Here is a 24149-nt window from a genome sequence, read left to right as displayed (position 1 = left end):
TTTTTTCTATAATTTATTTGATCCTACTGAGCCGAGTCATTATCACATCCGTGGGGGATTAAAAATGTTGAAAACCACAGGTAAGATCCAGGAGTCCATTTCGAACCTAGAGAGAGGGGTGGGGGGGGAGGGGAGGGCGTCCTCCGGCATATATTCAACACTGTATTAATCATTTCATATTGGTGGAGAGTCTCTTCACTCAGAGAACCGAGGTTATGATGTAACCACACGTTTAACAACTTCTAGATCCTTTTGGCAAATTTGACAATGTCCACCACACTGACGTTAAATATTTAGACGTAGACAAAACCAGATTAATTCAACACGCGGTATGCTCCCGGTTCTGACATCCCAGCTGTAGTGTTTGAGTGTTATCAAAAACAAAAGCGGTACAAGAAGGCAAAAATGGGACGCTCCCATCGTGACGTCACACCGCTGCTTAAATCACCGTTTGAAAAGTCCCCCCCCCCCCCACACTCTCCCAACCCCCTTCCGGAAAACGCCATTTTGTGGGCGTTTTGTACGTCGGCCATTTCTGCGACGGCTTCCTTCATCGGTTCGAGCACTCACCACGCTGATGTCGACGTCCGGCGGCTCCACCGATCCGCTCACCCTGAGCTCGACGGACCTCGTGTTCCTCAGGGCGACCTGCGACACGAGGACACGCGCTTAAGGGGACCGTCCCGCCGCGAGATTAAAGATCCCCCCCCCCTCCTCCTCTCCCTCTCTCCCTCTCTCACCTCGACTGCGGTGTCGAATTTGAAGACGGCGTCCGGGTCGAAGCGGATCTCGAGCGCCGCCCGGCCTCTGCTCGGCACCACGCCCTCGGACGGACTCACCACCATGCCGGGCAGAGGGCGCACGTCCAGAACCTGCCGCGAAACGAGGGCACGTAAAGAGGCGTTCTTTGTCGCGTGCGTGTGTGCGTGTGTGTGTGTGTGTGCGCACCCGGTAGTAGGCGTGGTTCTGCCCGGCGTTGTGCAGGACGGCGGTCCTGACTGAAGGCATGTTGAGAGGAACCGATCCGAACAGGAGGCGTTTTTCTGCCAGCGTGACGCTGGTGGCTCCGACCTGAGAGGAGCACAGAGACGCTCATTCAGAGTTTCTGACTTCAAACACATTCGTTTTTCTGGCCGACTGAGACGGCTGTCGAGAAGCACAAATCAATATCTGACATATCTTTGATGGATCTGGTTTCATTGACTGTCGAACAAAAACAACAAAAAGGAAATAAAGAAATATGAACGAGTCAATAAAAGCTTCGTTTCGTCCCGATTTTTTTTTTCTCTCAAATCTCTCGGACCAGATCTGATTTCGACGTCTCCGGACACCGCCGAGCGACCTGCGCGTGGGTTGCCGTGGCAACGGCGAACGCCCAGCCACGCCGGTGACGCGTTGGATACGAACGATCCTACGCTCGCGAAGCAGGCGCGTGTCGGATTCTGGAAGGAGGCTCGCTTGAACAGCCGACTCAAAAGACCGCAAGCAGTGAAAGTGGAGCGGAAAACAGATGGAAAGTCATCTTCCCGTTTCTAAGGAGCGACCTTGGCGACGCAGTGCAGGCGTTGTGTGTTGCCTTTGTGGACGTAGAGGTCGAAGTCTCCTTCCGACGGGGAGGAGAAGGAGGGATGCCACACCACCTCGCAGTCCAACTCTTTGAAGGGCTCCACCACACCTGGAGACAAAGTGGAGGAGACGTCAGCTCGCATCTACCAATTAAATACGCGAAACACGTGTTATTCTTGATATTTTGGGCTTTGACCATGCTTTTTTGCTTTTGTTTTGCTTTTGCACCTGTGGCGGGTCGAATGGAGAACAGGATGCCGGTCTCCGTGACGACCGGTCGCCACATGAACTCGGCGGCGTGGTTGCGCCGGTTCCGGAGGGTCACCGAGCTCCTGAGCCCGTAGGCGGCGAGCAGAGTCGGGTTCGGGCGGAGCACCAGCCGCGTGGTGGACAGCTCCAGGGCCGGCGGGATGACGCGGGCCTGGACCACAATCTGACCGGGGTGCCGCTTGTTCACGGAGTAGGACACGGCTCTGGAAAGGGGGGGGGGGGGAATATATATATATGTATTGATATCGAAGTGATTTTCTCATCATAAAAGTTGAGCAGCTCCCCCCCCCTCCCCCTCCCCCGCCCACCGACCGGTAGAAGGGACCCATCTTGCTGCTCTGGAACGTCAGCGGCAAGGTGGCGCGGCAGCGAGGTGGCAGGACGTGGGAGAGGGGGGAGGAGCCCTGCAGCTCGGGGCAGTCCACCTCCAGCTGCACCCACACGTACGCCGGCAGCTGATTGGTCAGCTCCAGCCTGCGGACGTTCGCCGACTGGGCGCACACGCTGCCGAAGTCCACCAACGAGGGGCCTGACGAGGAGAAGAGGGCGGTCCTTAATAACTCCTGGACACGACTACTGTTCTCCGAGTGAAGAGACTCGCTCTCTCTCTCTCTCTCTCTCTCTCTACTTCCTGGTGAACATATGTACAATGACTTCAGGAGAAAAAGAAACTTTTTTTGTACAAGAAATTGCAGCTCAAAGTCCTTTACAGCCAGAAAATGACATGCAGTGTTTCACATAAAAAAAAAAAATTAATAACGAATACAGATAAGCCCTTTGTGAACATAGTCTGTCAGAGGTTCTTTTCGGGGGGGGGGGGGGGATGTTCATTTGAATCCCTCAATTTTGAAAAGTTTTCAAATATATCCCAAAATGCAAAGAGGAATCCATGGAGTTATATTATTCAATTCTTTCACTTTGATTGTACGAGTATTTATGAAAGAGTGGGAATCCGAACACTCTCCTAAATTAATGGAAAAAGAAATGCTTTATTAGTTAAAAATTCTATTCAGTTCAATTTAAATATAGTTTTTAAGGCTGCGGATGCACAAATCTGACGTAATAGAGATAATCAGGTTTGAAGATACAGAACATGAGCGTATTTCTTTTATTTGTGGGGTAAATATGTGTTTAAAAATGCCGCATAAAACAACCAAATTCCAACCTATGACGACTTGGTAGAGCTCCTCAGCAGTCAGAGACTTGTCACAGTCCGCCACCTCCTGGCTCGTAGTAGGAACTCCATTCATTCCCTCGGAAACCTGAAATAAAAAAACAAAAAAAAATGCACGGAAAGACAGAAAGAAAGAAAAAAAAAGTTAAATTTTCGACATTTAAATGATTTGAAACATGTTTTTTTTTTTTTTTTTTTTTAGACCTGACAGCGCACCACCTGGGTGATAGAGGTCGTGTCTAGAGGACGGCTGTTTCCCGGGGAACCGTGTGTGTGGTTTGGCTCGCCGTCCGGGGCGCTGCTGTTCTTTATGTCGCTGAGGAGGAGGGTCGGGGGAACGAGGCCGTGGGCAGGAACGATCCCGATGTCCACGTCGTCGTCCTCCCCCTCTTCTTCTTCTCTAAAAACACAAAGTCAAACTTTAGGGGCACGTGTTTTACCGAATAAATAATTGTATTCATTTTTTTTTTTAAAGTTCTGATGTTATGTAACTTCTGCTCAATATGTATGAAGCAGATGAAAGTATAACGTCTGCTTTGCTGTCAGAGGACAAAAAAACATTTCTGATTGACTACTCCTAAAATTCAGTCAATTTTATATCTGCAGTGTTCAGCAGATATTTGCTGAAGCTGATGTATTGCTCACCTTTGGCCTAAAGATCAACAGTCATATAATATTCAGAATAAAACCGACCTCTCCTCGTCCCTCTCCGTCTGTGTTCGTCCGAGCTGTTTGATGTAGTCGGCGTAAATCTGCCGATGCCGGCGTCTCTGCTCCTCCTCTTCCTCGGTGAAGGCGTATCTGGTGTCCACGTAGTTATAGCGGGGCACGCCCGTGAAGATGGTCCTGAAGACAGGGGGAAGGTTGTAGAAACACATTTCAAAATTTACGACTTAATACATACCATAATGTAATAATATGTAGCGGGAAATTCTGATGACTCAGGCCCTCTTCGCCTGCACGCTCTCTGTTACCAGAGAATGAAAACAAATAGATTAGAAAGGTGGATGAGGGAAGGCGTCACCCCTTAAAAGCTTCAAATGAAGTCCGTATCAAATCTTACTGACCGCGTCTGTCCGGCAAAAGAAAGCAAATGTGGGTTTTCAACACGTATCTTAAAAGGATTGTGAAAATGTTTGACCTCTACCTGTACTTTAGGTGCGACGGGTCCGGCCGGAGGCTCGACGCCCGGTCGTTAGGGAAGGCCAGGAGCTCCTCCGCCTCCGCGCTCGGACCTCCCTCCCTGCGGTGCTCGTGGAGTCGCGTCCTGTCGGCGCTGAGGACGGCCGCTCGGAACATCCCGCCGCAGCGGGCCAGGTCGCCGCGGCGGACGTGAGGCCGCGGCCCGATTGGATTGCCGAGAGCTGCGGGGGGGGGGGATACACGAGGAGGATGAGACGGTACATCAAAACCACCTTCTGCCTTCTCAATGAGAATATGGAATTGTGATTGAATTTAATATAATACGCAATATAATGTTGTTTTTACTTTTACTATTAAATGAGACCCGTTTGGTGAAATCGGGTCTCTTTTGGTCGATCTCTAGAAAGCGATAAACGGGACTAGAAATCCCCTCCGTTGCTAGGGTCGTTGCTAGGGACGTTGCCAAGGATCGTTGCTAAGGGTTGTTGCGAAGGGTCCGCCTACTTCCTGGTGAACATCGCATACATTACATAAGAGTCGACTGACCCGACCGATTGTTTTCCAGTTGTTAGTCGTGCCCCACGTGTCGCCACGGAAACGGCAATCGAACTAAACAAAACCTTTGATATTTTGAGAGCGAATTGCCTCCACAATATGAAAACATTTTGATTACGTGTTTTATTTAGTTGGTAACTTCTCATCTGAATAACAGCAGCAATTTAAGGGGTCAAAGAGCCACATTATTATGAGCATGTTTACATTTCTGTGACCAGCTGTTTAGCCTTTGTCTAACAATTTTGTGCCACTTTTTAATACTCACAAAGATTTAGTTTAGGCACCGGGTGGGTCGTCTCGCTGTGGCAGACGGCAGATAAGTGCAGAGTGACGGTGTGGACGCTGCACAGCTTAAGTTCAGCAGAGTCCCTCTGACAGACGACGTGACCTAACACGTCTAACTTCTGATGCGCCTCGAAGCTCCCATGCTGCCGGGCGTTGAAACACAAAATCACATCCTGGGGGAAGACGATAAAGAAGAAGAAGATGAAAGTGAATTACTCTGCTTGGGTTTTGTAAGTAAATAAGTGAATCTATATTGCGATTCTCACCTGACACTGCCCGGGGCCGACGGTGCCGGCGGCGGGCTCGGCGGCGAAGTGGGGCACTCGGCGGAAACGGAAGCTGACGGGAAGCTGGGCGCAGAGGTTCTGGAGAACGCACAGGAGATCGACGCGCTGGCCCGTCGCACAGCTGAGGAAGTCGAATCGGCAAGATGGACTGAGCGCCAACGAGACGGGCAGCCCGGAGCCCGTCACCGCCAGCTCCACGCCGCCGCGGCCTGAGGACGCAGAGAGAAACGTCAGATTATCAGCGTTGTATCGACCACGCTGCTGGCTCAAAACAATGCTTTTTAGTACTGTGTTCTCTGAGGCTGTAAATGTTCGTGCGGCGTGCCGTGAGTACCGTTCTGGTGAGTGAAGCCGTGTTTGCTCCCCACGGACTCGAACAGCAGGAAAAGGCAGTAGTCCTGCCGCCCGGCCGGGGAGTTGCGCTTCTTCGCTCCGGTCACACTGGAAGACACGAGACCACGTCCGGGCATGTCTCAATACTATCTCTAATGCACACTTTTCACCAGCATATCACTCCTCGTTAGTATAGTGGTCAGTATCCCCGCCTGTCACGCGGGAGACCGGGGTTCAATTCCCCGACGGGGAGGAAATACTTTTTTCTTTGCTTTTTCCCACTCAAGCTATTGAATTCCTCTTTATAATACTTTTATACAACATTTTTATAGTAAAACAATGTTATATAACACTACTACCTTGGTATTTTCTACATTACATGTATTGTATTATCAATGTTGAGACTCCTTGGTGCCTTATACTCTTTGAAATGAAACCCTAAAGTGTGCTTTCATTGTTTTTCCACATTAAAACGCTGACATACCTCCTGCAGACGGGGCTGAAGCGTACTGCGAGAGTGGTTTTGTCATAGGGACCCAGTCGACCCTGTTTAGGCACACACACTAAGACCTGAGAGACGTCCTGGGTGGCCGGGCTGCACATCTGCATTCTCGCCACCAGGGCGGCGTCTGTGCTCCTCTGGAGGTCTGTTCCCTGCAAAGCCATCAACAGTCAGTGCCTTGTTGTTGTTTTTTTAAGATCTCCGGTCAGATGGGCAGCTACATCCTTTCTAAGGGACTCACTCACCACCTCGGTCCCGGCGGCCGTGTCCTGGAGCAGGCAGACCCAGTCGCACTGCCGGGGTGAGTTGTTTCTCAGAACCACGTTCTTCACACACGATGTCCTGAAGTAGATGGGTCCAAACCGCAGGCAGGACAGCGGAGTTCCCTGTGAAAATGACACGAAAAATTTGCTTCTTTTTTTTTTAAGACACAGGAACGTCTACATGAACACTGTTAAATATCGCATATGGTGTATTATGACTGGGTTTGCTTTTGGAGATCTACCTGCGGGTCAAAGAGCTCAAGGCGCTCGTCCACCACCTTGGCTCTGATTCTGAAAACGACACTAGAACTGTTCTGGACCTTCACCCTGAAACAGACGAAGAAGGAAGTACAGAATTGCTACTCGAAACCTGTAAACAACCAAATTAAAACGATTAATTTTCCAGAGTGAGTTGTACATTTTACAGGGAGAAAATTCCCCAGTGTGTGATGATGCAGTTCCAATATTTTCTTCCTGACATTAAATCTGCCTTCCAGAAAATATCTGACTTTACATTTAGTGTTTACTCCCCTTCAATATTCGTTCACAGTTCTCGTGACTTTAAAGGTTTGACGTACATGACCTTCTCGTCAATGAGCCTGGGTCTGTCTGTGCGCAGTTCCACTTTCAGCCACTGGGTGGTGCCAGCTGCGACGACTCCACTGGAGGGTGAGAGGCTGACTGAGGTGTCTCCTCTGTACTGCACTTGGAACATCCCTTCAATGAACACACACACACACACAAGTGCATATGCATTGTCATAGACTGTATGTTTTAGATCAATTATCACCCACCCCCAAAAAGACTGCTTGATTTACCTGCCACTGATCCTTTATTGATGACAGGATGACGTTTGCTGATCACCTCGCTGCTGGCCATGACACAGCCGAAGTCCAGCACCGAGTCCGTGACGAGGGAACAAGCCCTGGGAAACCTAGAGCAGAAGACACAGCATTGATCGTGTGTTTGCGGAGACGTGCGCATGAATCACAAAGACCTAAATATTTGCGGTAATTGTCACGTCACGTGTCTGGCGACGCTCACCCGAGCAGCGGGATTTTTATGATCTCCACGTCGTCGATATGAATCAGGAGACAGCCTCTGGTCTCCCCCTCCTCTTTGGGAGTGAACTCCAACAGGCCGCCTGCAGACAGACCAGGAGCCACCTCCACACCCGGGCTGGATGCTGTGAACTTGAACAACTGCAGGAACAGACAGGGATTAAGTGTATTTATAGAGCAAAAGGGGCAAAAACAACTGTATTGTTGGGCCGCTTTCATAAATTACTGTTGCGTTACATCTCGACACAAAGGAAGGAAGGAAAGAAGGAAGGAAGGAAGGAAGGAAGGAAGGAAGGACAGATAAATAGATAGACTTTTGTTTTCGCTCCCCTATTTCATTGCTTGAAGTCGTTCCTGTCTTTATTATGACCTTGCCAAGACACACGTGCACAAAACATCAAAAATGTCTTCGGTCTTTTCCTTTACCTCATTAAAAATGGGAGCAAAACACAAATATGCCGTAATTATATTTTTGTTTTTTGTAACATCACCAGTCAAGTCGAACCGAAAAAGGTTTCGGGGTCGTTAGCTCGCAGTTAGCATATTTATGCTAATTTCCCGCGTCCTCGTGCCTCACTTATTAACAATTTCTTAACAAGTAATGAAGCTAAATTGTCATTTTTAACTTAACTTTGTTTTCTATTCTTAAGCTTAAGACAGTTGTTTTGATCATTATCTTCTAAGATGTGATTAATATGACGAGTCCAACAGAAACAGCTCGCGAGCTTCCACTTATTTCTGCGTCATCTCGTCTCGCTTTATTAACAATTTCTTCACCACGAAGCTAAATTGTCGTTATAAACTGAACACGGGTTTTTATTTTTTTTTTTTGAAGCTCGTAGTTCATACGTTACCTTCGACGCAGGCTTTTCAATAAATATCCTCTTTAACGTTTTGCCAACGTTCGTCGCCGTGACCGGCATCTTGTAAACACGTCCGACTGTCACCTCTCTGAACTCCACGCACGGAGGGTCAACGCGGACACAACTTCCGGCCATGATATAAAAAAACAAAAAAAAACAACAACAGCTCGTTTAAATACAAGTTTAAATAACGACGGTAAAATACCACGAGTGTCTCCTTCTTCTTTCAAACGTGCTTTTAAAACGCGTTCATCGCGCACTTCTTCCGTCGCATACCGACAGTCAACTTTAACCGTTGCTAAGCACTCGGGTGGTATCCAGGGGCGACGAGTCCCCAACACACGCACTCGTTTTACCACCCCGGGGCGGCCCGGTGGACGCAGCTACAGGGCTGCCGCCGTCCTCCAAACCGTTTTTTTTCTTGTTTATTTCAGTTGAATTGTACACTTTAAATAACATTAAATAAATAACAAGCCAGGCTGTCGTTATTGTTCAAAAAAGACGTATTTCCTTTCCTGACGAGCAATTTCTGTACTTAGCTCCGTTCCTTGTTTCAAAATGGAGGAGTCCAAATCCGCTGCCCCGATATATAAATCAATCTAACAGCTCACCTGGTATCTAATAGGATGTTATTGCAGTTTTAGTAATATATATAATGGTTTATATACCTGCCGAAACACACACAAAAAATGGCATAGTTCAACCTTATTAAATTATGAAACATGTACAAATATTCAATTGTCAATATAGTTGTTTTATTTTACAAGAAAACAAGATTTTAATTGTTCAGTACATTATTTGTCCACATATATAAAAAAAAAAAAAAAAAAAAAGTCCTTTTTGATAAAAAAAAAAAAAAAAATTATATAATGATTGAGTTTTATGTTTTAGTACAAAATAATATTTCCTCCCGAAGCAATTTCCACGGGTTTCACTAAACAGCAGCAGGATTTTCCCACATTTCATCATCGTACATATTAGAGGCGGGTGAGATTTTATCTGTGGTTGTCCAGTTATCGCTCTGAGAGTCTCTGGCAGTTGAGTTTTGGGTATTTTGGATGAAATCCGCTGCAGTGTGGCGAGCGCTTACAGGACATTTCACATCACGAGATTGTCCTGAGCTCACTCGGTCAACCGCAACATCTTCGCTTTCTTTTAAACCCTCGAGACTGCCGACGACTTCTGGGACCGCTGGCTCTTCCCGCCTCGAGTCACGCTCTCCGGTTGTCACGGCGACCGCGCCGTCGCCCTTAGTCCCGTCCCGGTTCTGCGTTTGGCTCTCCAGCCCGAAGAAGCGACTCCGGACTACGTAGCGCACGCACTGCAGGAGGACGTTCCTCTCGTGGCGGATATCTGGAGCCAGCAACTGAAAAACAACGTGACAGAAATAATAACAGAAGATGAATGAAAATATTTAGAACTTTGAGGAAAAGTTATATATAATATATATATATATATATATATATATATATATATATATATATATATATATATATACACACACGTTATATAATATGCCTGAATAATGTCAGATGACGCCGCACCATCGCTAGTAAAGTGGTGCGTTGTTTCTGCTGTGTGTCTTGGCGTCTTCCTCCCCTGCCTCCTCTTCCTCCTCTTCCTCGCCCTCTTCCTCTTCCTCTTCCTCTGTTCGGCCCGTGAAAGCCAGAGTGCGGCTGTTGGACTCGGTCTTCTCGAGTCTCCTCGCCTCTGAAGGCTCCTCCGTCCTGGCAGCTCGGCGTCGTTCCGTTTGGGAGGGTTCGGTTTTCCCGCACCAACTCTTCGGCTCTCTGGATGGGCGTCACTAAAACAACAAGGAAAACATGTTCATAGAAACACTACGGAAAAGAAGTTATGATATAAACAAAGAGATCCAATTATAACGGTGCTTTTCTTGGGTTAAATTAAGTCAACTGGAGGAATAAAAAGGATTATTTGTGGGGTTTTTCTTCAACTTTTTCCACCTCTATTTCAGATATTTTCCATTACCTGGATGTTCTCCATTTACATAAAATATCATTTCCCCACTATTTTGAAAAAGAATAATATTCCAGGATCATTTCGGTGACATAATGACAGGATGATAAATGGGGAAAAAGTGTGTGTGGAAAATCGCCTTTTAAAATCAGAATCAGTTTTATTGGTCAAGTAAATAGTGGTGGGTAATAATATTTGAATGTTGGCCAGATCAGTGAAAAAATATATATATATATATATTTTTTTTTTTCATATATATATATATATATATATTTTTTTTTTTTTCCCATATATATATATTTCAACCTGCAGCTCTAATTTCATCTGATGCTTGAACATGTTTTCAGCTGCCGGTCGTTTACAACAATTAGACCGTTTTTTTTTTTTTTTTGCTTTTTAACAATTTTTTTCAAACATTTTCTGGGCTTTTCTGCCTCCTCGTTTTTTTTTTTTTCCTCGACCTTTTGTGTAGCAGACGAGGGCGGTAGACTCACCCTCCGGTTGCTCGTCGCTGTCACTCGTGGAGCCGTAGTTAGACAGCAGCGACCCCAGAGCCGAGCTCATCTGCTTCGGGGCCACAACCAGCCCGCCGCCGCCGGTCCTGGACTCGGGCGCCGCCACTTCCTCCTCCCGGTCCGAATCTGGGAGCAAAAGGAGAAACTAGATTACAAACTCCGCCCACCTCTGAGCCTGCTCCTGTTGGGAGGTTTTTCTTCCTGTTAAAAGGGAGTTTTTGAATTTCTCTGTATAATAATGTAAAGTTCTGCTGTGAGGACTTCACTGCGTTAAAGTGCCATAAAATAACCTGTGTAGTGATTCGGCGCTATATGAATAAAATTGAATTGAAAACACATCCAACGAATATCAATCGCAAGTTTTAAACACGTTCAATTCCCAGATTTTTGTCACAGAAATGTGAAATTTGATTATTTTATTTTGGCGGAGTCCGGGGGTGCCGTGACTGTTTCCTGCAGCGTTAAACAGCCAATCAAAGCAGAGGGAGATTGGATTGATTTTATAGTTTAAAAAAAAAAAAAAGCACCAAAAAAATGGGATAAAAGAGCAGACGTATTAAAAATACGATGACGTGTTTGAACTGCTTTAATAACTACTGATTGGCTGACCGTGCTCGTTGCTGGCCAGAGCTCCCAGCGGGTCTCCGTCGCTGCACGGCTGGTTTGAGGGTTTGAGTCTCTCCGTGGCACCGCCGTCCGGTGGCGGATGACACCGCGGCGGTTGCCCTTGGAAACCTCTGTTGCTCCACCCACGACCTCGACCGCGTCCCCGTCCTCTCATTCGCCTAAAAAGAAAGAAACAAGTTGTCGTGGTCGGATTTCGACAGGGCACATTGTTTAACTGTTGAGCAGAACACCCAATTCATCCATCAGATTTATACGTTTACCCGAACTGAGCGGTTTCCAAAACGCCTCCCGTCTCCTCCCGCACCTCCACGACTTTTCTCTTCCTCTCGATATTCTGAAGCGTCGGATAGTTTCTGCGAATACGGAAGAAAAAAAAAAAGGGAAAAAAAGCGATAATTACGTGTTGCTGGTCACATATGTTTATGAAAAAATTTAATATCTTGGAAGGGACCGTTACAAAAGTGCAACCCCAAAAAGAAACTGCAAAAACTGTTAAATAATATTTTATTCAGGGTAAAGATTAAAAAAAAAATTGGAAAAAAAAGCCTCCGTATTCATAAGCTAAGAGTTGCAGTAGAACCGACAAGTGATTATTGATGAATATTGCCCAATAAAAATTCCTCAAAATTATGCAAAGGTCTATATTTATAAAACCAAGACTTGTCGTAGTACAGAACCAGCAGGAGATTATTGTTAGATGGAGACATAACATGGAAAGAGACAGAAGTTATTGGATATTTTTCCCCATAAAAATTCAGGCACAATCATATTTTCCTAAATTAAAAAGATGTAAAATAAACCAACTGGAGAACATTGAAAAGTAAATGTGACTTATGTGACATGACACTAAGCCAGAATAATAATAACAATAATAATGGCAATTATGAGATCTTTTCTCATAATAAAAACATCTGGATGTCATAATCAGGAGAGAATATTTTATAACTCCGAAAATTACATTGTGCCAGCAGGGACCGTCTGAAAAGTGCAACACCGGGGGGAAAAAATAATAAACAAAAATGCTAAAATCCTGTCGCGTCGTGTCACATAAATGACATTTACCTTTCAACGATCTCCAGTTGGATTATTTGACGTCTTTTTAATTTAAGGAAAATGTTTTTTTTGCGCGGCTGTCACACTTTCTAAACTCCTTCTGCGAAACACTAACTTGCGCCTCTCCTCTCTCCACTTCGTGATCTCCTCCGGCGTGTCCAGCTTGATTCTTTTCGCCCCGGGCGCGTGGCTCTACGGTCGGGGGGGGGGGGGGACAAAACATTCGACGTCCGTCAAAGTCCCAACACTTTACGATCTTAAAAGCTCCCGTTAAGTTTTCAAACTCACGTTTTTCCAGTGGATGGCGACTATTTTTTCGTGCGCCGTGAAGCCGCAGGTCGGCACCGAACACTGAAGGAAGGAGTCGGCAAAAACCCAAAGACATTTAAACAACCTTAAAAGTAAAACGTAATAGACTTTAAGTCGAATCTGGGTGAAGTACCTCGACGTGCTGCGAAATGTGCTCGTCGTACTTCTCCTGGTTTTTGAAGCCTCGGTCGCACGTGTCACAGAAATGAGAAAACTCCGGCTCTTTCTTGATTTTCTGCTGCGGGTTGGAAACACGTCGGTTCACCACGGAGCTGTGAATCTTTCTCAACATTAACAGAATGAAAGACTCTTATGGCTGGTCACCTTTTTGCCGTGATGGTTGGGGGGTCCGTAGTTCTGTCTCCCGCCTGGATGTCCACCTTGATGCCGATCACGACCGAAGTTTTGACCTGAACACGACGCAGAAGTTAAGAGGTACGACGTTAAGATTTTAATGTCTGACTAGTAAAAGGAGCACGCCGCTGATTTTTGTGCAACAAAGCTGGTTCTGCTCGGCCCATTATTGCCAGTCCCGAGCAGGAAGTGACCATATTTGGGCGAGCTGGGGGGGAGGAGCTAGTGACTCGATCTGATTGGAAACCCGACGATACTCCGTCCCCCCCCACCGATAGCCGTAACCTGACTGCACCACAGGCCTGTCAATCAAACAGACACGCCCCCAAAAACAGGTCTTCTTGAATCTTCTTTTCTAATGAATGAGGGATTATTTTCAGATGGACCTCCAGAAAACTAAGAAGAAGGAGTGACTTTAGCTAACAACACCGAGATAACTCGTGGAGAATTTTTATTGACTGAGAATGTTATAAGACTAATTTAATGGGAGTCTATGGAGGTTTTTCGGAGCCAACCTCTGGTGGCACTCGGTGGTATTGCAGCCTAAGGCCTCATTGTTCAGACCCGGAAGCTGCGTCCACTTTTATAAACGGTCTGTGGTCACAGAACTCTGATGATGTCATGATGATGTCACGGGATGCATTTTACCCTCTTTGCTTTTAGCAGGAAAGCTGCGTTACAAACTGCAGCTGTGAAGCAATTTAACCAATCAGGGACGGCCACAGAATGATGCATTGTGGGAAATGTAGTAGGATAAAGCTTCTTTTTTTTTTGGACCTTACAGGGGACTTACAGATGAAAGGGTCTTTTTAATATAGTTCCACTGCGATGTTTGAAGCTGTTAATTATCTAAAGGAAAAATAATTCGTAATATGATCAAATCGATGCGTCTATGTTTTTTTTATTGCAGATATCAGTCATTTTAAGGCGACAATAACAACATCGACGGGAGACACTACACTATGCTACTCACTGTGTGGACGTTTAGATCCGTAGTTTCCACGACCCGGCGGGGGACCGTACCCGGGCCCCGCCGCTGCCCCGCGATACCAGCCCGCATCGCCGCCGTGGCCCCGGCCGGGCTCGGAGGGCGGCTCGCTCCAGCTCCACATGCCGGCGTGGAAGCTGCTGGGTCGCGGCTGGAAGGAGTTCCGGCGGGTACAGTCGAAGTCCGGCGGAGGATAGTGACCCGGTTCGTTCATGCTTGAAGTCTTTTTCCTCACGTTAGTTACAAACTAGTTTGACGTAAAACTTTCCCCGTCTCGGCAGAACCACGCAGCTCTCACATGCGCATGTTTTGCTCCCGTTCACGCACAGCGTCACTTCCGGGAGAAGCAGGAAACACAAATTACAGCCAATAAATGTAAATGTATTGACCGTGTATAATTTAATACATTTATTATCGTTTTTTTTAAACTGTACACGATATACTTACCTGTAATTTATTCTTAGTTGTCATTTTATAAACTGTGTTACTTTGCGGCACCTTTGCCACCACTTCTCGCGATATTTTGATATGAAGCTTCTTTCGGGTTGCCATGTTGGGTGAAAAAGCGCTATTTGCAATTTACTGTCCACTCGTGTGAAGAATGTCACTGCGAATAAGTACAAACATAAATACTATATGAAGTCTTTATATATATATTTGGTGTATATCACGTGGGTTTAAGACACCTACATTGGTTTGGTTTAGTGATTTTTTTTTTTTTTTTTTTTAAGAAATTAATCCTATTTTTAGAATCAGAATCAGCTTTATTGGCCAGTTATGTTTACACATACAAGGAATTTGACTTAGCCTCACTCTCAGCGAGCAAAAAACAAAAGCAGACAGACATAAATTGACATTTAAACATAAATAAACATATACAGCATATAAATTAATATATACACCTACACAATGGCGCAATTGCACCTCGTGCAAATGGTGCTGATGCGGTTGGGCCTAGTGCAAAACGTCCAAGTGCTCTGTAGCTTGTCCTAGAGGGGAGGAGCTGAAACAGAGGGTGTCCAGGGTGGGATGGATCTGCAGAGATGCTACCTGTCCGGTTTCCTGACTCTAGATGTGTATAAGTCCTGAACGGAGGGCAGGTCGGCACCGTTGATTTTCTCTGCAGTCCTGACAGTCCGTTGTATCCTGTTTCTGTTCGGTGGCCGATCCGAACCAGACAGTGATGGAGGTGCAGAGAACAGACTGGATTATGGCTGAATAGAAGTGGATCAGCAGCTCCTGGGGTAGGTTGAGCTTCCTCATTGTCTGCTGGGCCTTCTTGATGATGGAGTTGATGTTGGACTCCCACTTAAGGTCCTGGGAGATTGTGGATCCCAGAAACCTGAAGGTTTCCACAGTGGACACGGTGTTGTTGAGGATAGATAGATAGATAGATAGATAGATAGATAGATAGATAGATAGATAGATAGATAGATAGATAGATAGATAGATAGATAGATAGATAGATAGACAGACAGACAGACAGACAGACAGACAGACAGACAGACAGACCACAGTTTGTCTGTCTGGGCAGTGTGCTGTCTGATACGGTGGTCAGTGGTACTGGAGCTCCTCAGGGAACTGTTCTGTCTCCTTCCTGTTCACCTTATACACAACTGACTTCCAGAACAACTCAGAGTCCTGCCATCTGCAGAAGTTCTCTGATGACTCTGCAGTGGTCGGATGTATAAGGGATGGACGGGAGGAGGAGTACAGGGCAGTAGTGGAGGACTTTGTGGAGTGGGCGGGAAGGAATCACCTGCTCCTGAACGTGGCCAAGACCAGAGAGATGGTGGTCGACTTCAGGAGGAAGACGACGGCTCCACAACCGCTGAGAGTTCTGGGAGAGGAGGTGGACATGGTTGAGGAGTACAAGTACCTGGTGTCTCCATGACAACAGACTGAACTGGAAGACCAACATCAACGCTGTCTACAAGAAGGTGATGAGTCGACTCTTTTTCTTGAGGAAACTTCGATCCTTCAATGTGTGCAGCGAGATGTTGGAGATGTTCTACCAGTCTGTTGTGGCCAGTGAACTGTACTTCTAGTAGTCTGCGGGAGGGGGTGGGGGGGCAGCATTGGAGCCGGCGACACCAACAGACTTAACAAACTGGTTAAGAAGGCCGGCTCCATCATTGGCTGCAAACTGAACAGCCTGGAAAAGATGGTGGAGAGGAGGACGCTGAACAAACTATTATCCATATTGGATAATCCTGACCACCCTCTCCACCTGCTGCAGGGACAGAGGAGAACTTTCCACTGTCATCTCCACAGTGTTGATTGCATCATCCACCGACCTGTTTGCCCTGTAGGCAAACTGCAGGGGGGTCCAGCAGGGGGGCCTGCAGTGTCCTTCAGGTGTACCAGTCGTTCAAAGGACTTCACTACTACAGACATCAGGGCGACGGGTCTGCAGTCATTTGGTCTGGTGATGGAGGTTTTCTGGGGAACCGGGATGATTGTGGAGCGTTCGAAGCAGGAGGGAGACTTCACACTGCTGCAGGGATTTGTTGAAGATCTGCTTATTACCCGCCGTCTGGCCCTGGTGCTTTCCTTGATCTTCTCTCTTCTTCATCTTCTTCACAGATCTGAAGTGCAGGTGAAGAGACCATTGGGACAGAGGGTGAGGGGGGGGGGGGCAACAGGGCAGCAGGGGGTGAAGGACGTTGTTTAATGTCTTTACAGTGTTAAACTTTATTCATACAACACTAAGACGATATTTACGCCGTTGAAAAACTACAGTAAATATACCCGCAATGCGTTGAAAATCGACCGAAAGAGCAAAAAGTAATAAATAGTGGGTGAAACTAAAAGATGCATTAACATTAGGGGCAGAGAGTGTGTTTCAATATTTGAAAGAAACAGGGTTGAGTAAAAGAATTTAGTTCACTGAATTGGTACAACCTTTATTATGTATTTATTTCTTTTTTTTGTGTATTTATCTATTTTGTTATAATTTTATTAATTGTATATTAATATTTTTAATGTAATTTAATGTAATGTAATGTAATGTAATTTAATTTAATTTAATTTAATTTAATTTAATTTAATTTAATTTAATTTAATTTAATTTAATTTAATTTAATTTAATTTAATTTAATTATAAAGGGCTAAGTATCGCCTATACACCAGGTGGCGGTAATGTACCTTTCGCCGGATGCCGTCCGCCATTACACGCAAAAGAACAAGAAGAACAAGAAGCAGAAACTGGGGGATATCGCCCGTTGAGCTGTACCTGGCAACCCATTAGTTTCCTTAGTGCGCATGCGCGTGCCACCGCGTGCTGCAGAGCGGGGACCAGCGGCGGAACGTGGAGACTCTCGTCCCGAGAGGAGCACCTCGAAATAAACGGAACATAACAGAGCCGCTGCCAAAATGCTCGTGTTATTTGAGACCGCCGCTGGATATGCGATTTTCAAAGTAAGTAACCGACTCTTGTTTTGATTGTCAGTTCAAAAAAAAAAATGGACGTTTTTGCTCAGGGCTCGTCGAGTTAGCCGCGGAGCTAGTTACCGACAGTTCAACGGTTCATTTGTAAGTAACGTTACAGCTCGTGGGGGGAAAACATTTAAATACAAAATAAAAATAAAATAAAAAGCCTTTTCATTCGCACTGCAGCGCGTGACCATGCAGACGAAAGCTCCTCAGTTCGCGCGCGAGCGTCTTTGCTGATGCGCGAGCGGACGGTAAGCTGGTCGTCTGACGGGCCTCGTAACCACGTGGAGCTAGCTTGGCTCTCGCGTTCCCTCCGTTCACGTGTCTTCTGGTGCTTCAAGAAGCAAGAGCGATGATCATATTTCAGCAACACGTTCATTTGTTAATAAAAACGTTAATTAACCACGAAGCGGACTTCCTCGTTTGTATCGACAGACAGAAAGAGTCCGCGAGACTCCTCCGACGCGCCTCGTGCCGTCGGTGCTGCGTTCAAGACCTCTTTCTTTCATCTTCTGTGTCGTTGCAGGTTCTCGATGAATCCAAACTGCAGCAGGTGGACAGCCTGTACAAGGAGTTTGAAACTCCTGAAAAAGCCAACAAAGTGTAAGTTTTATTACAGATCAGCCAGTTGATGTGTATATATTTATATATATATATATATATATATATGTTTTTTTTTTTTTCTCCAAATGGATGATATGTGACGTCACTATGTGTTTTGGACTTTTACCAGTGTGAAGTTGAAGCACTTTGAGAAGTTCCAGGACACCACAGAGGCCTTAGCAGGTAAATGACGTGTTTCTCTTTGTGCAGCTAACACACACACACACACACACACACACACACACACACACACCTGCCTGCGGTCTGGCAAGTTTTTGTACAACACATTTCAACAAGGCAATTCAAATGGCTTCATGTAAAACTGTTAAAAGCATCAAAACATGGAGGCAAAAGAACATTTAATAACATTTAAATAGCGATGAAAACATGACCAGCTTTGCTTTAAAACATTACAAACTGTGATCAAAACATTACAAAGTGTTTTCTGTGACTTTGTTCCAGATATGCGGAGCATAAAAACTAAACGCTGCTTCTCCTCCATGTTTATTGCTGACTAAAGCAAAGAGCAGATGCATTCCTGTGCCTGATTTCAGCAGTAGGCATCGCCACCACTGAGACCCCCTTAAATTCTTTAGGTTGCAAATAATAATAAAAAGATAATTGAAAGGATCAAAAATGTCTTCGTTCTTCAGGCGTGTTTAGTTTGCCGCGTTTTTATTTGTGTATTTAATTCAGTGTTCCTCACCTCAACCTCTCTCCAGCCGCCACCGCCCTCACCGAGGGGAAGATCGGCAAGAGTTTGAAGAAAGCGCTGAAGAAAGTCGTCGCCAAGGAAGCGCACGAGCAGCTGGCCATCAGCGACGCCAAACTGGGCGGAGTTATCAAAGTACGTGAATCCGGCATTTATAATTCAGTAAACGGAGCGGGAACTGTAAGAGCAGTTTCTAATTTTGTTTCTTTCCCAGGAAAAGCTGGACCTGCAGTGCGTCCACAGCCCCGCCGTGGCCGAGCTGATGCGATGCATCCGCAGCCAGATGGAGAGCCTCATCACGGGACTCCCTGCCCGGGAGATGAGCGCCATGTCTCTGGGGTTGGCCCACAGGTCCGGTACCAACAGAGATATTTTAAAAAAAAAAAAGAGAGAGAAGAAAAATAGGACAAGAAATGCTACTTGTGATTACATTTGCTGTCTGAAAAAAAATGTCCGTATCAATTTCTCCTTCAGCATTCGTAACTACCGCTGAGGCGTCATTTTATTTTATTATTTAGGATTTAAAGTAGTTAAACAAATAACTCACGAGTGTTGTTTTTTTGTTTTTTTTATCGTTTCCAGTTTGTCGCGCTACAAGCTGAAGTTCAGTCCGGACAAAGTGGACACCATGATCGTTCAGGCCATCTGTAAGTGTTTCCTTGTCCCCCCCCCCCCCCCCCACACACACACACACACACACACTATATTATTGAGTAAAAGGTTCTAGTCGGGGTTTCCCTGCCAGTTTTAAAGGGGCCTCCTAAACTAAATGAATGTGAAGCGAGTGTGAGACCATCAGAATGAACTAAATTTACCAGATCTAATTTTAGAAATTTTACACACTGACATGGTAATAATGGTAAAAAAAAAAAAAAGAAAAAAAAAAAGATGTTTACTTGCATACTTTTAATTGAAAAACACCCTTTTATGGGGGACAACCTAAAATACATGCACCTAAATCCAAACGCTGAATTGTAGTTTGATGAGTTTCGGCTATCAAACGTTCACAATTGCGGTTTTGTTCTTGACTTTGAGCGCCTTCTCTCCTTCAGCGCTCCTGGACGACCTGGACAAGGAGCTCAACAACTACATCATGCGCTGCCGAGAGTGGTACGGCTGGCACTTCCCCGAGCTCGGGAAGGTCGTCACGGACAACCTGGTGTACTGCAAGACGGTCCGCAAAATAGGTACGGAGAAACCTCCTCCCCGTCGTTGACGTCCAATCACAGTGAAGCGAGGGGGCGGGGACAAGCGCGGTTAGCCACCGACGCTGCTCGCCGATTGGTCCGCCCTTTTAACTCGAGACTTAATACCAGACTGTAATTGTAAACTGAGGCCGGGAGTGACGGGCTGTGAAATCAGTGGACCGGTTCTTTTAAAAAACTCCGTTACAAACCTGCTTTATTATTAGTGCATATAAACGGTAGCTAATTGCTAACACCCCTCCCCCCCCACCCCTCGCCGTGTTTCCCCGCAGGCGACCGCACCAACGTGGCCGGCTCGGACCTGTCGGACGTCCTCCCCGAGGAAATCGAGGCCGAGGTCAAGCTGGCGGCCGAGATCTCCATGGGAACCGAGGTGTCGGAGCAGGACATCGGCAACATCGGCCACCTCTGCGACCAGGTAACGACCTTAACGTCGCCCGCGAGCCGAGCTCGGCGTCGACGGTGGTGATGATGATGACGCCAGTCGTCTTTCGTCCTGAAAACAGACCGTGTGGGAGTTTTTAAGTCACTACCTCATCTGAACCGTCACGCGACTTCCAGGAAGTGACGTCCAGGAAGTGACCCGGCCTAAAACACAAATCCTTTTTTTTTTTTTTTTTTTTTTCCCTTTCCTCCTCCCGGCAGGTGATCGAGATCTCGGAGTACCGCACGCAGCTCTACGACTACCTGAAGAACCGGATGATGGCGATCGCGCCCAACCTGACGGTGATGGTGGGCGAGCTCGTCGGCGCCCGGCTCATCTCGCACGCCGGTAAGAAGTCGCAGAGAGAGGAGTGTGTGTGTGTGTGTGTGTGTGTGTGTGTGAGAGAGCGGCGATGATGATGAAGACAATCTGTCGCTTTTCCTGAACACGTGACGGTATTTTTAAGTCACTACCTCATCTGAGCCGCAGCAGGAAGCCTCGGCGCGCCGTCGCAGGAGGGACTATCTTGTCTGATTTACTCATTTGTAATTGTGTTCCCTCGTGGAGGTTCCCTCCTGAATCTGGCGAAGCACCCGGCGTCCACGGTGCAGATCCTCGGCGCCGAGAAGGCGCTGTTCCGAGCGCTGAAGACCCACAAGGACACGCCCAAGTACGGCCTCATCTACCACGCCTCCCTGGTGGGCCAGACCACCGCCAAGAACAAGGGCAAGGTGAGGCGCCGAGGACACACACACACACACACACACACACACACACACACACACACACACACCCTCCCGAGTCTAAAAAAAAGAGTTGGTTTCGTTGCGCAGATCTCCAGGATGCTGGCGGCTAAATCGGCGCTGGCGATCCGCTACGACGCCCTCGGAGAGGACACCAACGCCGAGATGGGCATCGAGAACCGAGCCAAGCTGGAGGTCCGACTGCGCCAACTGGAGGACAAGGGAGTAAGTGCAACTTGGTTGTTGTTGTTTTTTTAACAAATCTTTAGACTTTATTAATCCCGCAGCAAACGTAGTCATCACACCAAAAAAAAAAAAAAAAAAAAAGTGCACCACAATAAGAAATAATTATAAATACGTATATGATCAAATAAGATGGATAAATAGCTTTTCTTTTGGGCAAAAGTAAGACCACTGAATTATATGCACAAACTATAGACACAAAATAATTCATATATGCAGCTCGGTGCTATGAAATGAAATACAGTGAAATGCTATTTTAGGCCGACATCACTTTTAGGGGATGAGTCACGAATATTTGAATAATTTCAATCAAATTGAATTGAAAGTATTTTTGTCATATCATCAAGATTATCGCCCCCCCCCAAAAAAAAAACAAAAAACGACGCGTAATGAGCACGTGTTTACGTTTTGTCTGTTTTTTTTTTTCCCCGTTTCAGATCCGACGAATCAGCGGAACCGGCAAAGCGATGGCGAAGGCCGACAAGTACCAGCACAAGAGGTGATGACGCGGCACCTTTCCCGACATTCGTATCCCACCGGTGAACCTGAAAACATGTCGAGTGCTCACGTCTTTCTTTTCGTTTTTTTTGTCCGATCGCAGTGAAGTGCGAATCTACGACCCGTCCGGCGACTCTACGATTCCCTCCACCTCCAAGAAGAGGAAGTTCGAGGAGGTGGAGGAGGAGCAGGCTGCAGGAGGAAGCGCAACACCGGCGGTCAAATCCAAAAAGGCCAAAAAGGAGCCGGTGACAGAAGGTGGGTTAAATCTGGAGTCCACTTTTGTTATTATTATGTCCTAAAATGTCAATGATGCTCAAGTAGAATCTGTTGTTGTTTTTTTAGAAGAAGAAGCAACCGAGGAAACGCCGAAAAAGAAGAAGAAAAAGAAGGACAAATCTGCGGAGGCGGAGCCAGAGGAGCCGACGGTGGAAGAGATGCCGGCAGCTGAAGTAAGACTTGAAAGTTTTAAAGATGATTTATTAAAACGTTCGAGGTGTTTTTTTTTTCCTTCTCCTTCTAACTGCTCGTCCTTTTGTCTCCAGTCGACAAAGAAGAAGAAGAAGAAAAAGAAGGTGAAAGAGGAGGAAGACGACGAATGAGGAAGACGCAGCGTGTATATATATTTTTATTTTTTTTCCGTTTGTTTTTGTCATAATTTTTTATCCTCCAAAAGACCGTACAGTGTTGAGTTCCTGGACATTATAAATGGAGTTCACGTCAAATACAACATTATTGTTTCGCTCTTTAATCACTGAGAGGGGACATTTTTCTCCAGTTATTAAAGTTAAAAAAAAAAAAAAAAAAGATGTTTACGTTTGTAATCTACCGTGTTAGTTCGACAGTATGAAAATCAGCGCTACGAGCTCGGATCAGATTTCCCCACTTTTACTTGATGAATGGTTGAATAAACGTTTTCTTTTTTTTCCCTGTAATGGTGTGTCTTCTTTGTGTTACACTGAATGGGTATAAAAAAAAAAAAAATGATGAGTAAAATACTGCATGAAATTACGTCACAATAGGAGTTTTAAACCACAATGGAAGTCGTGAGCTCGTGTTTCCAGCATGGGAAGACGCATGCGCAATATGCTGGGCCATCTGAGGTGGGTTACGCGGCAAAAACACGTTGCTAGGCAACAGCAACGTGGACGCCGTCTACGTTGCCGTTGCCTAGCAACGGTGTTTTCGAGTTCCAAATACTTCACTTCTGCTTCAGAGACGAGAGTCACATTAACGAAGCTTCAACATTAAAATCAGAGGAAGCAGCATATAAAGCACGTTTTAGGCTCCCGCCATTAAAGCTCCATCTTATTTTGACTACGAACATGATTAAAAATCAGATTTAAAAAAAAATATTCAATAAAGATTTGTTTTCTAATTGTGATTGCGTGTAAGAACGTGTCTCGAATGTCCTCAGCAGAGTCCTCCACAGAATTAATTAAATTAAATCTTATTTTTATATCCCTAAATCACAACAGGTTAGTTCATGGCACTTTAACACGGTAAAGTCTTTATGGCAGAACTTTATACAGAGAAACCCAACAATTCAACAGGAGGAGGAGAGGAGGGAGGACAGGAGGAGGGAGGACAAGAGGAGAGAAGACAAGAGGAGAGAAGACGAGAAGGCAAGAGGAGGGAAGACAGGAGGAGGGAGAACAGGAGGAGGAGAGGAGGGAGGACGAGAGGAGGAGAGAGACGAGGAGGCAAGAGGAGGGAAGACAAGAGGAGAGAAGACAAGGAGGAGACGAGAGGAGGGAAGACAGGAGGAGACAAGACAAGAGGAGGGAAGACAGGAGAAGACAAGAGGAGGGAGGACAGGAGGCGACAAGATAAGAGGAGACAAGATGAGAATACAAGAGGAGACAAGACAAGAGGAGAAGACAAGAGGAGACAAGACGAGGAGATGGCAAGAGGAGGTGGCAAGACAAGAAGAAGGAAGGCAAGAGGAGACAAGACAAGAGGAGGGAAGACAGGAGGAGACAAGACAAGAGGAGACGGCAAGAGGAGACAAGACAAGAGGAGATGGCAAGACAAGAGGAGAAGACAAAAGGAGACAAGACAGAGGAGGCGGCTCACTGAGTTCAACACTACTAAATCACGACTGTTTTCTGTCCTGGCTCCTAAATGGTAGAATGAGCTCCACCAACATCAGGACAGGACA

General features: G+C 46.1%; 3 protein-coding genes, 1 long non-coding RNA gene and 3 other non-coding genes across 8 annotated transcripts in view; 5 read left to right on the top strand and 2 right to left on the bottom strand.

The window, feature by feature from the left end:
• LOC138635706 (cilia- and flagella-associated protein 47-like) overlaps window positions 1-8508 on the bottom strand; it is a 37826-nt gene extending 29318 nt beyond the window's left edge. The window contains exons 1-20 of the mRNA XM_069723319.1: window positions 8294-8508; window positions 7423-7580; window positions 7197-7312; window positions 6957-7095; window positions 6621-6705; window positions 6361-6501; window positions 6098-6267; window positions 5615-5721; window positions 5260-5489; window positions 4974-5166; window positions 4158-4374; window positions 3704-3856; window positions 3230-3410; window positions 3002-3098; window positions 2149-2365; window positions 1795-2039; window positions 1545-1675; window positions 949-1071; window positions 741-872; window positions 571-648 (exon numbers count right to left, since the gene is read on the bottom strand). Coding sequence (XP_069579420.1) covers window positions 571-648; window positions 741-872; window positions 949-1071; window positions 1545-1675; window positions 1795-2039; window positions 2149-2365; window positions 3002-3098; window positions 3230-3410; window positions 3704-3856; window positions 4158-4374; window positions 4974-5166; window positions 5260-5489; window positions 5615-5721; window positions 6098-6267; window positions 6361-6501; window positions 6621-6705; window positions 6957-7095; window positions 7197-7312; window positions 7423-7580; window positions 8294-8437 — 3057 coding nt within the window. The 5' untranslated portion in view covers window positions 8438-8508. The remainder of the gene's footprint in view (window positions 1-570; window positions 649-740; window positions 873-948; window positions 1072-1544; window positions 1676-1794; window positions 2040-2148; window positions 2366-3001; window positions 3099-3229; window positions 3411-3703; window positions 3857-4157; window positions 4375-4973; window positions 5167-5259; window positions 5490-5614; window positions 5722-6097; window positions 6268-6360; window positions 6502-6620; window positions 6706-6956; window positions 7096-7196; window positions 7313-7422; window positions 7581-8293) is intronic.
• trnad-guc (transfer RNA aspartic acid (anticodon GUC)) lies at window positions 5795-5866 on the top strand. The gene has a single exon. It is a non-coding gene; the product is annotated as a tRNA-Asp (tRNA).
• LOC138635710 (uncharacterized) lies at window positions 6332-7714 on the top strand. Its single transcript, XR_011312164.1, has 3 exons — window positions 6332-6416; window positions 6929-7047; window positions 7224-7714. It is a non-coding gene; the product is annotated as an uncharacterized lncRNA (long non-coding RNA).
• Window positions 8509-9060: 552 nt separating the features above from the next.
• On the bottom strand, window positions 9061-14434 carry nufip1 (nuclear FMR1 interacting protein 1). Its single transcript, XM_069723320.1, has 10 exons — window positions 14111-14434; window positions 13108-13193; window positions 12917-13021; window positions 12763-12825; window positions 12590-12666; window positions 11682-11774; window positions 11404-11579; window positions 10774-10920; window positions 9847-10106; window positions 9061-9668 (listed from the first exon to the last, which is right to left on the bottom strand). The coding sequence occupies exons 1-10, from the start codon at window positions 14337-14339 to the stop codon at window positions 9237-9239; spliced, it is 1668 nt and encodes a 555-aa protein (XP_069579421.1). The 5' UTR covers window positions 14340-14434; the 3' UTR covers window positions 9061-9236.
• A 2964-nt stretch (window positions 14435-17398) lies between these two features.
• Window positions 17399-22923, top strand: nop58 (NOP58 ribonucleoprotein homolog (yeast)). 2 transcript variants are annotated; one of them, XM_069723311.1, is made up of 15 exons: window positions 17399-17545; window positions 18087-18163; window positions 18294-18346; window positions 18886-19010; window positions 19090-19226; window positions 19458-19522; window positions 19928-20062; window positions 20353-20498; window positions 20726-20852; window positions 21072-21235; window positions 21338-21472; window positions 21928-21989; window positions 22092-22246; window positions 22334-22373; window positions 22554-22923. In XM_069723311.1, the coding sequence occupies exons 1-15, from the start codon at window positions 17501-17503 to the stop codon at window positions 22588-22590; spliced, it is 1503 nt and encodes a 500-aa protein (XP_069579412.1). In that variant the 5' UTR covers window positions 17399-17500; the 3' UTR covers window positions 22591-22923. The 2 variants fall into 2 exon arrangements, with proteins under 2 accessions (XP_069579412.1, XP_069579413.1); XM_069723312.1 differs by having other exon boundaries at window positions 22334-22440; window positions 22534-22923.
• Window positions 20538-20629, top strand: LOC138635711 (small nucleolar RNA SNORD11B). The gene has a single exon (XR_011312165.1). It is a non-coding gene; the product is annotated as a small nucleolar RNA SNORD11B (small nucleolar RNA).
• Window positions 20909-20993, top strand: LOC138635712 (small nucleolar RNA SNORD11B). The gene has a single exon (XR_011312166.1). It is a non-coding gene; the product is annotated as a small nucleolar RNA SNORD11B (small nucleolar RNA).
• Window positions 22924-24149: the final 1226 nt, after the last annotated feature.

This window comes from Brachyistius frenatus, unplaced genomic scaffold (assembly GCF_029030835.1).
Source record: "Brachyistius frenatus isolate BFR_SWC_R1_liver_20210118 unplaced genomic scaffold, ASM2903083v1 Contig_323, whole genome shotgun sequence".
NCBI classification, from domain to species: domain Eukaryota; kingdom Metazoa; phylum Chordata; class Actinopteri; family Embiotocidae; genus Brachyistius; species Brachyistius frenatus.
The sequence above is the reverse complement of the archived record's forward strand: the minus strand, read 5'-3'. Positions and strand labels throughout refer to the sequence as shown.

Bases quoted from the DNA above. Each gene is read 5' to 3' on its own strand.
- nufip1 (XM_069723320.1), bottom strand. From the start codon at position 14,339: ATGAACGAACCGGGTCACTATCCTCCGCCGGACTTCGACTGTACCCGC. The intron at 12,826-12,916 runs GTACTTCACCCA...TCCTTCCTTCAG, and splicing joins ACATTTCGCAGCACGTCGAG to TGTTCGGTGCCGACCTGCGG. The intron at 9,669-9,846 runs GTGCGGCGTCAT...GTTGTTTTTCAG, and splicing joins GCACCACTTTACTAGCGATG to TTGCTGGCTCCAGATATCCG.
- nop58 (XM_069723312.1), top strand. From the start codon at position 17,501: ATGCTCGTGTTATTTGAGACCGCCGCTGGATATGCGATTTTCAAA. The intron at 18,164-18,293 runs GTAAGTTTTATT...GACTTTTACCAG, and splicing joins CCTGAAAAAGCCAACAAAGT to TGTGAAGTTGAAGCACTTTG. The intron at 21,236-21,337 runs GTGAGGCGCCGA...TTCGTTGCGCAG, and splicing joins CCGCCAAGAACAAGGGCAAG to ATCTCCAGGATGCTGGCGGC.